The following is a 17,535-nucleotide window of genomic DNA, read 5'->3' as shown; positions in this document are numbered from 1 at the left end:
GCTGCCTCTTAACTTGTTCCTCTAAGACTTGAAGGTGAAAGTATAAAGGTCTTGTGAAATACACTGGAAGTAAAGATGAAATCTAATAGTCAAGGAGAATGCCAGCAGTACCTCTTTTAGAGAATAACTCAGAGTTTAAGAACTCACTAAAACTAGTAGAACATTATTCCAGCTCTATTTTGCCATACCACATTCACAGGATAGGCCATGTATGTAACTGATTAGAAACATGCTAAAGCCACATGCAAATACACTATAGCTTCACTTCACACATTCAGATGTACATACGCATGGTCCTCAGATACTGAGACACAGCAGTCAGCATACACACAGCCAACGCTCAGGGCTAGAACTGAGCCCATCCTCACTTACTGTTGAGTCCCTCTACTAGTTGCAAGAAAGAAGAAGAGGCTGGTGGTGTGTATGCTAGGAGGAGTCCTTACCATCATTCTCCAGAGACCCACGTGCACCGTTGTTAAAGATTTGATCGACATGATTCAGTATGAACTCAATCACCACCTGCTGGACCCGGACTGCAAGGAAGGCTGCATCTCCATTGCAACCAGTGGCTTCGATTTCTTTAGACCTACAGTGTGGAAGAAGCACATTCAGTGAGTGAGTTTGCCTGACAACCTGAAGCAGCAAGGGGAGCCAGTTGGCCTTTTGCACCTAAATTGATACAGTTTATAGAATATTTTAACTAAGCCAATGAAAGGAACTCTCCAAAGGCTGTGAAGCCTAATAAACTGAACAAATTTGAAACAGTTACCAGGCACTCTACATTGCAATACTATAAACACTACCCTGTAAACATACAGAGATTGACTTTTGTTTTCTGCATATATGCTTTCCATTCCCCCTAACTGAAATGTGATCATTTATGAAATCATATGAAGCAGCTGATTCAGGTTGCAGCCAGCTGTGACTCCACCAAAACAAGCCAGTGAGCCCCTAAGACAAGAAAGGCGTTTTCAAGAAATTGTAACATACAGACCCCTAACTTCCGCCATATGGTAGCTATAGCCAACAATGTCTTTGGAACTCAGAGTTTCCAAGTTAGCAGGGAGAAAGCTTAGGCTATTATCACCTAAATCACCTTTCATTCATATGTGCTATAATGACCACTCAGCCACAGATTTGCCTTAAAGGGGCTTCAATTCTGAAGAATCCCATCTTCATTTCAGTCAGGGGCTGCTCTGAGCCCCCTAGGGTGGTGACACGGGGAGGGTGCAGTGGTTACCTGAGGAGGTTTGGCGCCCACACCAGGGCCAGGTTCCGGGCGTGCATGTTGGTCTTGCTGCTGAAGGAGGCAATGTGGGCCAGGTGTCGAATCAGGTATTCCAAGGTCCTAGAATGGTTTGTTTTTTGACAAAGAAACTTCAGTGACTGTGCGAAGCCCAACATGTGGAGATAATTTCTAAGTTTGGATTTAAGAGACTCTACATATTTCTATCTTATGAATTTTGAAGGAATATTGGGAAGATGTCAAGATTGATGGAAGTAATTTTCTTGGGCCTAGGCACACTGGCCCAGGGTGGGGAAGGGGGTCCATCTTTTCAGATGTAAGCAGAGGACTGTGGAGCACTAGCCAGAGACAGAACCAGGGAGTCACAGCACCTCAGAGCCTGGAGGCTCTTAGTGGCCATTTGTTCCTCCTTTCCAGAAGGGCAGGACGGCCTCCATGCAGTTTTGAAATAGGCTCTTATCTAGGCTCGTTTTCATAAAAATTCTTCCAGCTACAGGGATCTTGGTACTTGTTAGGGAGCTAATTTCATGGATAAACAAGATTTATTATTGCTACGAAGGTCTTTCTTATACCACATCAAAATCTGCCCCTTTGTAAAAGATGGGCAGGCATCAGGAACACTGGGAAAGGTGGCAAAATTACGGGCTAAACTGTGAGAATGAAATGAAAGGATGGGATGATGTAGGGGATGGTACTGATGAGCAAACAGATCAATCAGCCAGTGCTCAAGAGCCCATGGCCAACCCCTGCTGAAAAGCTATCTTGGTTGCCATAGAGTTGGTTATGCTACAAATCTGGGTACGAACCAAGAATGCCACCAAGAGGCTAGTATGCATCATTGGAATGACTTGTATGCATCAATGGAATGACTTCCTGAGGGATTCTGAGGGGTGTTCTGCAGGTGACTTGGAGACAGGCTGCTCCTTGCTGCCAATGGCCCTGGTCAGGCACTAACTCACTTCGATAATAGTGACCTGTTCACCAACTTCAAAATGCCCTCGAGAAAGCCTAAACTGGCTACTGTCCACTACATTGGCTCCTTTTCATGATGCCAGCCTATTTGGTGTTACATTGCATTGAGAGACCACACGTTTCTTTTCCTAACGATTCTCACCTATAGTGGGATGGGGGAAGCTCCTGGATAACATTTTGGATTCGGGCCAGTTGGCCTTCTTCCGGGCAATGCGACACTGCCTCCTGTAGAGAAGAACACAAAACAGCCAGTGAGCGCTTGAGAGCAGGACAGCCATCTGCATGTGCTGGGATCATTCAAACCCGCGTACTCCAGCCTCACAACCATGCCTAGAGATCACCCTTCCAAGAAGCATGCTTTACTATGAAAACAAGCAACCCACTACAGTTTCTGTTAGTTCTGGATGTGCAGGGTCTCACCGTGTGTGCACAGGGGGCGGTGGGCTGCCTGGGACTCTGGGCATCCTGAGATGGTTGCTAGGTGTCTTGTAAGAACATGCAGAATCTCGGGTGTGTCTCAGGGGCAGAGAGCCACAGAGATTCACACAGAGAGATAAAGAGATAGAGACAGGCCCAGCACGGTGGTGCATGCCTGTTATCCTAGCTACTCAGGAGGCTAAGGTGGGAGGATTGCTTGGGCACAAGAGTTTGGATCCAGCCTAGTGACATAGTGCCACCCGTCTCTAAAAGAATAAATGAATGAATAAATAACATCCAAGTAAATAAATAAATAAAAGAGACAGAGACAGAATGAGATGGAGATGACAGGGCAGTACCATGTCCACTCAGCCAGCTGTCTTTGTGGGTGCAAACAGCTACTCCCCACCTAGCCCGTGACTACTCCATGACCTTAAAGACTTGGCTGCTGCCTGTTCTAGAAGCCAGGAAGCGGGGAAGAGGTACCTTGCTCGGCAGGGATAAGAGCATTGTCCCTGAAAGCTGGTGGCCTTGCCCAGACTTGCTCTCCAGTTACTTGCTGTGTGGGGATTTTGTTCCCCCATCAGCCCAGGTGCCTTCAAGGAGAGGCAGGAATAGCAATAAAGGCAGTGTGATTACAGGCTGGCCCACATCCGTCTCTCGCCTGCTGGGGGTTGCTGTAGGATGCAGGCACCACTGGGCAGATTCCCCTGGTCTCTTCCCCGTGCCCCTGTTCTGAGAATCTGTCCTGCTCATGGCCCCTCCCGCTGTAGTGTGAGTGCTCATGAACTGCCACCATCTGAGCAGTGCCTGAGTCTATGGTCCATGGTAACCACAGCTTGCTTTCTTTTTTCACTGAGATATAATTAATGTATATTAAAAATGTGCAGATCTTAAGCTATAGCTCCATGAGTTTTTTCATATGCACACACCTAGGTAACCCACCTAGATCAAAATATACTTTAAAAGGGGCTCTAAGATCTTGAATTTGGCCAGGCACAGTCGCTCATGCCTGTAATCTCAGCACTTTGGGATGCCAAGGCAGGCAGATCACAAGGTTAGGAGATTGAGACCATCCTGGCCAACATAGTAAAATCCCATCTCTACTAAAATACAAAAAATTAGCCAGGTATGGTGGTGTGTGTCTGCAATCCCAGCTTCTTGGGAGGCTGAGGCAGGAGAATTGCTTGCATCACGGAGGCAGAGGTTGCAGTAAGCTGAGATCATGCCACTGCACTCCAGCCTGGCGACAGAGCAAGACTCCGTCGCAAAAAAAAAAAAAAAAAAAAAAAAAAAAATCTTGAATTCACAGGCATACATCACTTACTCATACTCAGTCTTGTATTTCCTCCCAGTGCTAGAAACTTGCTTTACATTTATACATAATGAAAGGTACAATCATGGAACATCTTAATTAATTTGATAAATATTGCCCCTTGCCATATAACCCCAAATAAGATCTTAACTGTGGTGATGGTTTTCTTATGTTGTTCACCTCTATTCAGTTTTTAGCTGCTGTGTGCTTATTGCATATAAATACTGAATTTCATACTCTTGGTAATGAGAATTTTTAGGCACAGAAAAGTGGAAGGGAATTAACTTTACCAGCATCTTCAGTTCCTAGGACACACCAGCTAAGTATGATCTGTTTTAACCCAGAGGAGACCGCTGAGGTCTTGCTCCAGCCTGGGCCTCCCAATCCCTCCCACTTTCTCCCCACAGGACTCCCTGCCATTACAATACTACAAGAATGAACTTATTTATGGGAGTTATTGCTTATTTTCTGTCTCCCTTGCTAGAACATAAGCTCTGTGAGTGCAGGGATGTGATGAATCCCTGCGTCCGGAACAGTGCCTGGCGCACAGTAGGTGTGAGACATCAGGCCAGGGCTTTGCCCACCAAGTTTTTTCTCTTTTACCTCTTTTATTTAATTGAAGTAAAACAAATATACAGAAGCCCACCATGTTTTAAGGCAATCCAACTTCTCTGTGTGGAAATCTTGAGGTCTTGCATTTGAAGCAGAAGTGAGGAGAAACGTGGGACTGGGAGGATTACAGTCACAGGTGTCCCAATCTTCTGGTGGGTTTGCCAACCTGAGAACAGGCCCAGCCTGAGCAAGATCGCTGCCACAATCCTCGCTTTGTGAGATTTGTAGGGTGTAGGGTAGGGGCAAGAATAGGGCCTCCAGTAAGAATCCTGACACCTCCCTTTTCTACCCTGGGGCTGCCATTTGGAAAACAGGATTGTGGAGAGGACAGTGGCTCTGCAAGGCAGTGAGAACCTCACAAGGAGCCGAGGGAGATAAGCTCCGGGGGAGTGAAGGGCTGCGGGAATGCTCTGTGGACTCTCCCACGTTCTACTATACACACACAGGGAGGGGTGGGGAGCTTCTCTTCATCTCTCTGCAAAGCCAGAATCATGCTTCACAAACATTGTACCACTAACCCCACCCTGCTTTAAAAAATGTGTCTGAGGAATAAAGGTGTAGGTCAATTTAACAACCCTCATGGAAAATTCCTTTAATATTTTAGGAAGCTGTTAGTCATCTTTGTTCTCCAAGAGGCGGGGCAGGCTCATCCCCAGATGCCTGCAGGTCCCATTTGGGATTGGCGTTTATTTCATTATTTTCAACCTCTCCCCATCGTACTCCAAACCTCTCAAGAAGCTTTCTAAATCCATGTTTTCCTTCTGGAGGGGCCTGGCTGCTGCAAACTTATTTTTAGGTTCTCTACGTTCTCCCATTAGGACCACAGAATCCATAGCTGGGCAACTGGGGAATGGGAGTGGGAATTTTACCTACTCTAATTTTTTGCCTATAAGACAATCTCACTCAGCATTAGCTGGCCCAGATGGCTAATGGTTAAATCTTAGAAGATCTAGGATGAATCTGTGACTATTTGTTCTCTCTAAATCAGTATCAATAAGGCCAGCTTCCTGCCCTTGGAGGACGCTGGCAGAGGCTGGGCTCTTGTCCTCTGCGGTAGGACCCTCACTCTGGGTTTCTGTTTACTCAAAGCCACCACAGTCCCTGAGCTCAAGTCCTGCTGCCCGGGCAGGCCTGTCACCAGGGTGGCCCGACACAAACCGTCTGAGGCTCTCCCTTCCAACAGCACCCCCAGCTGCAACTTTAACTTTTCATTTATTACTTAAAAATTATCAAACCATGTTTATTATTTTAAGGTATTTTAAGCTATTTACTAGATTTTTAAAAAGTAATTCATGCACATAATTTTTTTTAAAAAAGGAAAGTATTCAAGGGCAGGTACAAGGAAAATTAACCTTCCTTCCAACTACAGACTCCAGAGGAAGCACTGTGTGTCCTTCAGGATAGCCGTTACACCTATGTCTTTGTTACACCTGGGGAAGCAAGAACTCCTAAGTGAGCTGGTCCATCTGCAAATTCCCCTGCTCCGTCTCCCATCACCTGCCTTGCTCCATGCAGGCCACACTGGGCTCCACATGTCCCCTAAGCAAGCTCAGTGTGTCCCCACTGTCCCCAAGGCCTGTGGTTTCTTCTTGGTCCCCTGTTTTCTCAGACACCTGCACAATTCGTTCCTTCACTTTATCCTTGCCTCTGTTCAAATGTCACCTCAGAAAGAGTCCTGTGATTATCCTATCTTAAACAGGAGTCCCCATCATTCTCTCTTCTGTGCCCTGCATTATTTTTCTTCATAGTACTTATCAATAGTTCTTATTATGGATCTATGTCTTACATTTGTGTATCATCTGTCCCTTCCATTAAAATGTAAGTTTCACAAGCCCAAGGATTTTCTCTGCTCTGTTCACCATTAAATCTCTGCACTTAGAACTGTGCCTACCAAGTGTACATAGTAGATGCCCAATAAATACTGTTGAATGGAAGGAGTAAATGAATGAGTCAATATTTTGCTTTGTGCTTGAAAATGCTAAACAGCCATATTTGGACTACCCTTCCAGAACACTGCCATCCTATGATCATTCCCCATCATGATGAATACCAGCATTGCAGAGGCAGCTCCTTTTCACTCTGGGCTCCTGGCAGGATGAACAATATCCTGGTTTGCCCAAGACTGAGAGTTTTCCTGGAACATGAGATTTTTGGTGTTGAAACAGGGAGAGTCCCTGGCAAACCAAGACAATTGGCTACTGTCCCCTTTTGCAGCCATCTTGAGCTCACAACCAGCCTGCCTTTGCCTGTTACAAGGTGTCAGTTGTCTGCCTTAAGCGATATTGCTTTTTTTTTGAGACAGTATCATTCTGTCGCCCAGGCTGGAGTGCAGTGGCGCAATCCCGACTCACTGCAACCTCCACCTTCCAGGTTGAAGCAATTCTGCCTTAGTATCACGAGAAGCTGGGATTACTGGTGCATGTCACCATGCCTGCATAATTTTTGTATTTTTAGTAGAGATGAGGTTTTCACCATGTTGGCCAGGCTGATCTCTAACTCCTGACCTCAAGTGATCTGCCTGCCTCGGCCTCTCAAAGTGTTGGGATTACGGGGTAAGCCACTCAGCCCAACCCTAAGTGACATTTCAAATATAGTTGCTAGTCAACAAACCTGTAGGAAAATATTTCCTAAGTAACAGTTACAAAAATTTCCAGCAGTGAGCAGGTAAGTACGACAATGAATAAAATAAACACAGTTCCCGTCATTGAGAAGCTTACGATTTAACCCAGGGAGACTAACACATAAAAACATTATTTTGGCCAGGGCTTGATGGCACATGCCTGTAGCCCTAACTACTCTGGAGGCTGAAGTAGGAGGGTTGCTGGACCCCCAGAGTTTGAGGTTACAGTGAGTTATGATTATACCACTGCACTCCAGACTAGGGGACAGAGCAAGAGTGCATCTCTAAAATAAATAAATTTTGAAAAATTTAAAAAGGTACTATTTCAGTATAAATTAAATATACATTCTGACAGGTGAAAAGTTTAATTAAAAAAGAAAAAGGCAAATACATAATTTAACACCTCTCTAAATGGCCTTCTAAAAATCTCAAGTCAGCAACTTTTTCCTATTTGTGGTGTAATAATGTTAGCTGGATCAATCTGAACAAAACTAAATGTTTCCTAAAATAAATGTTGGTGTTCTTTTCTGATAAAAATGAAATGTAATGCAGTATGTTGAATAATTGTTCTCAAAGATATCAAATCCTAATTCCTGGAACCTGTGTTACCTTATTTGGAAAAGAGTCTTTGTAGATGGGTTAAATTGAGGATGTTGAGTGGGGAGATTATCCTCGATTATCTGGGTGCGTCCTAAATGCAGTCATAGTTATCTGTATAGGAGGGGGCAGAGGGAGATTTGACATAGACAGAAGAAAAGGCAATGTGGCCCTGGAGGCAGAGACGGGAGGATGCACCAACAAGCCAAGGAACATCAGCAGCCATCAGAAGATGGGAGGGGCAAGGAACAGATTTTCCTCTAGAGCCTCTGGAGAGAGCATGCCCTGCTGAAACCTTGACTTCAGCCCAGTGAAGCTAATTTCAGACTGCTGGCCTCCACAGCTGTGGGAGAATAGGTTTCTGCTATTTAAGTCATCTAGTTTATGGAAACTGGTTATAGCAGCAACAGGAAACTAATAAATGCACTCAAAATTAAAGTAGGAAATCTGCAGAAAATAAAAAAATCCCCTTTTATCACATCATCCAGAAATAATTGCTACTAATCTACTTACAGGTAAAGAAAACAAAAAAGCAGTTTGATCAGGCCTCCAAGCACCAAACGTGAACACTGGCTTAATTTCCTATTTAGTTGCAGATATTACTTTTTTCCCCCATTTAACGTTATATTATGGCATGTTTTTCTGGTTTTGTGTCACTATAAAGGAATACTGTATTAGTCCTTTTTCACATTGCCATAAGAACTACCTGAGACTGGGTACTTTCTGAATAAAAGAGGTTTAATTGACTCACAGTTCCACAGGCTTAACAGAAAGCATGGCTAGGAGGCCTCAGGAAACATAATCACGGCAGAAGGTGAAGGGGAAGCAACATGCCTTACCACGTCAGAGCAGGACAGAGAGAGCGAGCGAGCTAAGGGGGAACTGCCACACACTTGAACCATCGGATCTTGTGAGAACTCGTTCACTATCATGAGAACAACATGGGGAAAACCACCCCCATGATCCGTCACTCCCACGTCTCTCCGTCGACACGTGGAGATTACAATTCGAGATGAGATTTGTGTGGGGACAGAACAAAACCATATCTCATACCTAAGACTGGGTGATTTATATAGAAAAGAGGTTGAATTGGTTCATGGTTCTACAGGCTGTACAAACATGGTTCCAGCATCTGCTTCTGGTGAGGGCTACAGGAAGCTAACAGTCATGGTGGAAAGCGAAGAAAGAACAGGTGATGTTACATGCGAGACAGTGAGCATGAGAGAGCAAAGTGAGAGGTCCTAAACTCTAACCAGATCTCACAGGAACTAGGAGAGAACTCATTCATCACCAAGGGGATGATGCTAAGCCATTCATGCCATTCATGAGGAATCAACCCCCATGATTCAGTCACTTCCCACCAGGATCCTACCTCCAACATTAGGGATTACATTTCAACGCGAGATTTAGAGGGGACAAGCCTCCAAACCATATCATATGACCAGTAAACACTTTGCAAAACTGTGACTTTTCATAGCTAGACAGTTTTCACAATGATAGGTTTATCATTTATTTAAATCATCTCCTATTGTTACACATGTACTCTCCAAAATGTTGATATTGTATATAATATTGCAATGGACATACTTGTACATCAATTATTTGTGTGCACATCTGATTATTACTCTAGAGTGGAGTCCTAGAAATAGAGTTACTGGATTAAGGAATATGAGCATTTTAGTACCCTTGATAGTAATTTCATGTGACTTTTGGGGATGTCCAACCAATTTACACTTCCAACAGAAAACTATAAAAAAGCCAGTCTCACCATAGGCTTGCTAGTATGAAATGGTAACATTAAAAATTATTTAATGTGCAACTATATTATTCTAATACATTGATACTTTTTAAAGAATTCAATTTCTTTTTTTATAAATTATCTATCGAGAGCCTTTGCTTATTTGTTTAGTGAGGTATTATGTGTTTTACTTCTTTTTATTGATAGGTTAGGTGTTCCATATAATTAAAGAACATTAATCACCTGTCATCTTTATTGTAAATAGTTATTATATTTAGTTGTTTGCCTTTTAATTTTGTTAATATATTTTTATAAAGAAAAATAGTTTATATGTAGTTCAGTTTTAAAGTCTGTTTTTTTGTGACTTTTTTCTTTGCTTTTATGGCTAGGAAACCCTTTACCACCCTGAAATCTGCTAAATGGTAAAGACACAACTTGATTTCCTCCTTTCCCAATAGTTAGCCAATTTTCCTGCCACTGTTTATGGCATTTTTCCTTCATTACTTTATTTCACATTAAGTTATTTAATACTGAAGCCTTCATTAAGTGTCATTAACTCTATTTTTAAGTAGTTTGGGAGTTATGAGACAGAACTAAATCTTTACCTCCACCTACTAGCTGTACCACCCCAGGCAAGAGTCACTCTGAGCCTCATTTTAATGATCTATATAAGAAACAATAAAACCTATCTCAAAGGGTTATTTTCAGAATTAAATGAAATAATATTTATAATGAGTTTATCGTATAGTAAGTACTCAATTAATGACATCTATTATCATTATTAGCCCATTAATATTTTTTCTAATTCATCATTCCATTAAGATATTCTTCTATGACCATTATTAAAAAGTCAAAAATAACAGATACTGGTGAGGTCTGGAGACATGAGAACACTTACACACTGTTGGCAGTGTAAATCAATGCAACTGGTGTGGAAGGCAGTGAGGCAATTCCCCAAAGAGCTAAAAACAGAACTATCACTCACCCCAGTGATCCCTCTACTGCGTATATATCCAAAGGAACATACATCTTTCTACCATAAGATACATGCACACTTATGTTCATTGAAGCACTATTCGCAATAGCAAAGACATGGAATCAACCTAAATGCCCAACAATAGCAGATTGGATAAAGAAAATATGGTACATACACACCATGCAATACTATAGAGCCATAAAAAAGAATGAGATCATGTCCTTTGCAGGAACATGGATGAAACTGAGGGCCAATATCCTTACCAAACTAATGCAGGAACAGAAAACCAAATACTGCATGTTCTCACTTGTAAGTGGGAGCTAAATGATGAGAACACATGGACAAAAAGAAAAGAACAAATATTGGGGAGTACTTGATTGGGACTAGGCTTAGTGCCTGGGTGACAAAATAATTATACAAACCTGTGACACAAGTTTACCTATATAACAAACCTGAACATGTACCCCGAACCTAAAATAAAAATTTTAAAAAAGTATTATTTTGGGCTGGGCGCGGTGGCTCACACCTGTAATCCCAGCACTTTGTGGGGCTAAGGCAGGCAGATCATGAGGTCAAGAGATCGAGACCATCCTGACCAACATGATGAAACCCCATCTTTACTAAAAATACAAAAATTAGCTGGGTGTGTTGGCGTGCGCCTGTGATCCCAGCTACTCAGGAAGCTGAAGCAGGAGAATCACTTGAACTCAGGAGGTAGAGGTTATAGTGAGCTAAGATCGTGCCACTGCACTCCAGTCTGGTGACAGAGCGAGACTCCGTCTCAAAATAAAAACAAACAAACAAACGTATTATTCTACTTTAGCTGTATAAGTAGGTTTAAGTAAACTGTAGGGAGAATGTGTGACAATGTAAAAGAGCTATTTCCATACAAAGGTTTGCTTATATTATCTGTGATCAAAAAATCTATTAAATGATACATTCTCCAACATAGTTAACTTCACTAGGTCCTATGTATATAGAATTAGTTGTCATAACAAAACGCCCGTTTTTTAGTGTCAATAAACTGTTTCAATACAATGTCAGATTTCCTTCAAATCCGATGGCAGGTTGACAAGTTGCCTTGGTATTTTTCAGTTGCTGTGAGAAAACAGAATGATTAGCAATATCAGAGAACAGGAGGGGAGAGAGAAATAAGGTTTCATTCTAAGCCTGTAGATAAGAGCTAAGGAGGAACTGTATTTCTAAAGTTCCTAGATGAAGAATTCATATCTATCCCCAACTATAATAGAGTGAGATATTAGTTAAAAGAAATTAAACTCATTCAGTTCATCACAATGATATTCTATTCTGTCATATTCAAAGATGATAATATTGTACTGATAAGAGGATTGTGACTATATTGGAAACAATAAAGTCTTACACACAAATTAAAGCAACAATAAAGTATTATTTTAGTTGATTCAGACTGACAAATAATTTAGCCAACTGGAAATACCCAGGGTTGGGAAGTCTGCAGGGAAAAGAGCATTCCTTGTCTTTCTGGAGGCAGACTGGCAATATGTGACAAAATTTTAAACAAGAACTTTTACTCAGCAAATTTACTTCAATGATTCTTCCCTAAGGATATAAACAAACAAAAGTAGTGTAAAAATATATGTGAAAAATGTGTATTATAATGTTTATAAAAGCAACATGTTGAGGAACGAAAAACCTAAATGTCCATCAGTAGGAGCTTGGTTTCAGAAATCAAGGCACGTATGAGAGAATGTGCTGTAAACATAGTGTCTTCATATATTTCTTAACACACAAAGAGGGTCACACTGTTGAATTAAAAGCATCCCAAACACCTATATGTAGTGCTGAGGAGTGAGAGTGTGTGTGTGTGTGTCTGTGTTTGTGTGTGTGTGGTAAGATCTGTTAACGTCTGTTACTACAGATATAGTTAATATTTGTTAGATCTGTTAATAGCAAATATGCCTAGGGTGTGGAATTTCAAGTGATTTGTGATTTATACTTTCTCCTTTATACTTTTCTGTATTGCTTTAATTTTTGCAATAAAATTTTATTTTGATTTTGGAAAACAAAACACAAACCACAACAAAAACACTATGAAAAGAATAAAGATGGAAGGAAATACCCACAGTATGTTAACTGTAATTGTCTTTGGTCTTTAAGGGACAGACCAATGGTTCCTTTCTACTTTCCTTCATTTTTCATAATGCCTTTTATTAAATAGGCTTACTCTTAAAGTGACAAAATGCTTACGTATGGTGAAAGTGATTATAATCTGACAGACCCACGTGAAGCTCACACCTTTCCTCTTGGTTCCTAGGAAAGACTCTTCTGTGGTCCCATGGGTAGGGGCGGAAATTATTTACAACTTAGCCACGTAGATTGGAGGCTACTTTACCTTCTGCCTTAGATCTGACCGAGAGGGGTCCCCTAACCAATGACAACTCACTTTGTCGCCCAGGCTGGAGTACAATGGCAAGATCTCAGCTCACTGCAATCTCTGCCTCCTGGGCTCAACCAATGACAACTCTATACCAGCTGGTACATGTTGGCTTCGCTAGTGGTCAACATTTATGCCCAGGTTTTTTTTTATGTGCTTTGGACTAGTTTTTGTTTGTTTTTCTTTTTTTGTCTTCATTTCCCTCTCCCCATTTTTAATTTTGTTTTTTCCTTTTTTTAATTCTTTAAGTATATATAACCAGAAGATTTTTTGTTTTGTTTTGTTGTTGTTGTTTTTGCTAAAAACTAATATATTTTTAGTGGGTAAAATTATGAAAGTTAAAGAAGCAGGAAAAACTATCTGTAATCCCATCACTGAAAAGAATAACTTAGTCTTTTGAACATCCTTCCTTTAAATCCTTTCTTAATACACAGTCATGCATTTAGTTTTTCTTCAATTGTCATTTGAGTATTTCCCTGTACCACTGGAAACTCCTAAACAAAATTTTATAGCTCAAGTCCATTGTTAAGAAATAGCATTCATTTATTCCTGTATCATTTCAAATTGAAGAATCTTTCATATACTCAAAATAAATTTATTACAGGAGCCATGAGAAATGTTCCCTCCCACTATTAGTGACTAGATCTGGTCTTTACCCAAAATTGTAACCTTGCCTAATTTCACTTTCAACCATCCCTCTCTGACTACCATACTTCAACACTCCACTGACTTCACTGGGATGATCTACTTTCACATTGCTGCTTATCTACCTTGTGCCCTTACTTCCTTTCCCATCTACGCTAAATTCCATGTTCAATTATTTCAATGCCCCCAGCATACACTATCCTCTCCCTCATCCCTCTTTGCCAGTTGAACCCCAAACTTGGTTAAACCCAGCCCTCTGCCTGCTCTATACCTTCTCCCATGCAGCCAAATGTTCAAGTCCTGTTTTCATGCTATCTCTACAGACATTCTTTAAGCATTTATTATTCTTTCTACTTTCCTATGGGTGACCTATTTGGTGACTAAGCTGCTGCTTAGGTGTTTCACCAATGCCCATCCATCCTCTCCACCAACCCAACTCACTGACCCATCCTGCTCTCCCTCTTGGCTGTTTTCCTCACATTCTTTTCTCTTTCCAGCTTTCTGACCACTCTTGACATTTGTTTGTTCCCTCTTCCCTCTCTACCCACCCACCTCTTTCCTCAACCCACAAAAGAACCACAGAGGGAATGGTCTGATAAAAAAGCTAGCAGTGGGTGTAGCACGAGGAGTTTCAGGTTCCTGTCCTGCCTCTGCTGTGTGACCTTGGGCCAGCCACTTTACTTCTGGGGTTCTCAGTTTCCTCCTTATACAATAAGGCACATTCAGTTGAATAAACATGGAGATAATTCAGCCCAGCTCTTAAAACAAACAACATGATTCTGAAAATTCAAGAAAGAAAAATTTAGCAAACAGTTCCACTACCCTATTTTCCTTACCATATTATCCTACTTCCTTCACCATGCTAAGATAATGTCAACCATCTGGTGAGTGTTATTATTGTTATTTTAGTGCTGAAACTCTTCTTGGCCCATCCATGCATCCCACCCAGTAACCATAATGGAAATCCAAACACTCACCGTGAATTTCTCATAGAGCTCATAAGTCAGGAGGGGGTTGGGCAGCTCCCTAAAGTAGAGCTTGCAGAGCGAGCCCACACAGTGGATGTCCTGGAGGTACACTTCCCTTGTCAGATCTGGACATTGATCTGAGCCAAACTCTTGCCTGAAACAACACAGACGGAGACATAACAATCCCAGGGAGTGTGTGTTCCATGTCAGCAGCTGCTTGGCTGCTTAGGGGTAAAAAGACCCTAAACTGCTGATTCTGACTATATTTTCGATCTTAATTTAAAAAGATCTTCTACTCCAGGCATGAGGAAGTCACAGGAAGACTTCCATTTCAGGTTTGGATCTTCCTTGCAAAATATGCTGTGATTAGAAAGACATAATGCTCATTTATAAATGGATTTCCCATGGCGCAATGTCTGCAGTCTTGGTTATCAACATTGGGGAAATATCAAAACAATCTGTCAGAAAGTCCTATTGAGATTTGTTTTTCCAAAACATTGTTCAAAATGAATTTCCCTTTCTTACAGGAGAGACCGAAACTAGGGTAGGTCAGGTTGTTGTCACTCATCTCTGTATATCCATGTCAACAAACTTGTTTTAGCTGGAGATTCAAACCCAAAGGTTGAGAACTTTAATCGACTGTCTTTTTGGTGCTCAATAGAACCTTCTAGGCTGCCTGATGGTGACTCCTACAGGACAGATGAATTTATAACTATCTTCTTAAACAATCTATAGTGGGATGTCTTGGAACATCATCCGATTTCAGGCCTGAAAAACATTTAGAAAACATTTCCTAAAAAGGTTACGTGAATATACTACCTCAAATAATATATATATTAATACTTACAAGTTAAAATCTGTTTTAAAATGACAATATGAGCTTTACTATAGAAGAGAAGTTAAGCTTTTTGAGAGTATTCACTTAGTCAACCAACTGGTGATAAAGTCAACAGGACTCTCAGAATCAGCGTTTCTGAAACAGCTCACTGCCCATTCTCCTGTTTTCTAGGCTTACCCCTTTAATGAAGGGTAGGGAAATCCCTGATGCTTTCAGAACCTAAAAGAAACTGAGTGGGGCTTTGAAAAGAGAACTATGCTATTTTTTTTTTTAACGGAGTTTTGCTCTTTTTGCCCAGGTTAGAGTGCAGTGGCACAATCTCAGCTCACTGCAAGCTCTGCCTCCCAGGTTCAAGTGATTCTTCTGCCTCAGCCTCCTGAGTAGCTGGGATTACAGGTGCTCACCACCATGCCCAGCTGCTTTTTGTGTTTTTAGTAGAGACGGGGTTTCACCATGTTGGCCAGGCTAGTCTCGAACTCCTGACCACAAGTGATCCACCCGCCTTGGCCTCCCAAAGTGTTGGGATTACAGGCATGAGCCACTGCGCCCAGCCCATGCTGTTTTATAAGAGAACTATGCCATACTATGTTCTCTTGGCATAGTTCTCTTTTAAAAACAGAATGCTTTAAAGAGAGTAGAACAAGAGCAATCTAGAGCTTACTTATTTATTTAGCCAAAGATTTCTCTTGTCAAGGATAAGGTCAGCACTGAAATAAAAAATAATTAGTTACCACCCAAGTGTCCTTCCAGGATGCTACCTACTGTGTAGTATATTTCAAACCATCAAGAAGTATTTGCCATTGAAACTCTAATAAATGGAGCACTAGTAAATTAGTGAAATTATGTAAACACATAAATTCATAAAAATCTATGGTTGCAAAAAAACAATTTTTTTCAACAGCTATCACTTCAGTAGGAAAAAAAAAGGATGTTCTAGTTCTTTGGTATAATTTAATTATAATCCAAATCTGGGGGAAAGGGGTAGAAACCAAGCAGGAGAAAAAATATGCAAACTGAATTACCTGCACAACTTATTAAATTTTACATATTAACCTTGTAATAATGTTTTTATTAGTTTTAAAAGTCTACATTTATAACTAAAGAACATACAATAAATATAGGTAATAATAAAATGTTATTATTAAAATAACATTAAATTATGTTCCTTTTGGTGTTAAGGAACAATATGCAAAATATGTAAATCTATTGTTTAAATCATATAAAATTATATAAATATATATATACACTCTATCTTTTCTATACTTTCTGTATGTATATAAAACACATACATAACTGTGTTTTGTATAAAAAGTTTTGCTCTCTTTATTGAATGTGATAGAAATTTTTTCCAAATGTTAGGATAAATCCATAGAATTGGAAATAGTTCACCCATTAGTAATTTTTAAAATCCCAGCGTCAATTAGAGACATGCACAATCATACAGGCTTCTGATTTCTCAACCAGACAAAACCTCAAATGTTGAGGGTGTGCCAGCAGAAAAACTGACATGGATCTCAGGGTTCTGAACACTAAGCAACAGGAACCTAATCTAACCAAGATTTGGGCAGGCAAGGGAATGATAATAAATCATGCTTTCCTTAACTTGTAATTTAAATCATTTGAGTTAAATCAAATTCACCTAAGAAGAATATATCTGGTGCAAGGCAAAGAAACGGATTGAAAGCCCTAGGAGCTTTTGTTGGAAAGAATTACATCAGGCTGGAGAGTTTCCTGATTAGATTAACAACAGTCAGGCATCTGAAAACCACTGCATCTGATCTTTGGTGCTGCTACACTTCCCTCAGTTCCTTTGGGTTTTTAACACTCTGGACACTGGTGGACAGAGGCATGGACACAGGAAGAATCACGGGAGAATTCTTCTGGGGCTATTCTTTTAGATTACCTTAGTCGTTGTATGTTTGAGGTGACTCCTGAAAGCCGATAGATTCCATCCACGATGCCGTGAGTCTCTATAAATTCTGCACAGCTCTTCAAAACATATGGTACTATGTAAAGGAAAAGAAAAAAAATTAAGTATTAGATGTAAGTCTACCTGTCCTTTAAAGATATCATTTTAAAAGTCCAGGAAACTTCAAAGAGATATAAGTATGGAACTCATATGACTTACAAGTGGCAATGCTTACTTGTAAGTGGTAGGTGATGTTCCTTTCATATTAA

General features: G+C 40.8%; 1 protein-coding gene across 2 annotated transcripts in view; it reads right to left on the bottom strand.

Annotated features, from left to right (window-relative positions):
* ARHGAP31 (Rho GTPase activating protein 31) overlaps positions 1–17,535 on the bottom strand; it is a 118,735-nt gene that overhangs the window by 32,308 nt on the left and 68,892 nt on the right. For both annotated transcript variants that reach the window (XM_012463954.2, XM_012463953.2), the window contains exons 2-6: positions 17,261–17,363; positions 14,529–14,673; positions 2,361–2,443; positions 1,241–1,348; positions 444–586 (exon numbers count right to left, since the gene is read on the bottom strand). In XM_012463954.2, coding sequence (XP_012319377.2) covers positions 444–586; positions 1,241–1,348; positions 2,361–2,443; positions 14,529–14,673; positions 17,261–17,363 — 582 coding nt within the window. The remainder of the gene's footprint in view (positions 1–443; positions 587–1,240; positions 1,349–2,360; positions 2,444–14,528; positions 14,674–17,260; positions 17,364–17,535) is intronic.

Source organism: Aotus nancymaae, unplaced genomic scaffold (genome assembly GCF_030222135.1).
Source record: "Aotus nancymaae isolate 86718 unplaced genomic scaffold, 86718_ANA_hifiasm-v0.15.2.pri h1tg000011l, whole genome shotgun sequence".
Classification (NCBI taxonomy): Eukaryota; Metazoa; Chordata; class Mammalia; order Primates; family Aotidae; genus Aotus; species Aotus nancymaae.
The sequence above is the reverse complement of the archived record's forward strand: the minus strand, read 5'-3'. Positions and strand labels throughout refer to the sequence as shown.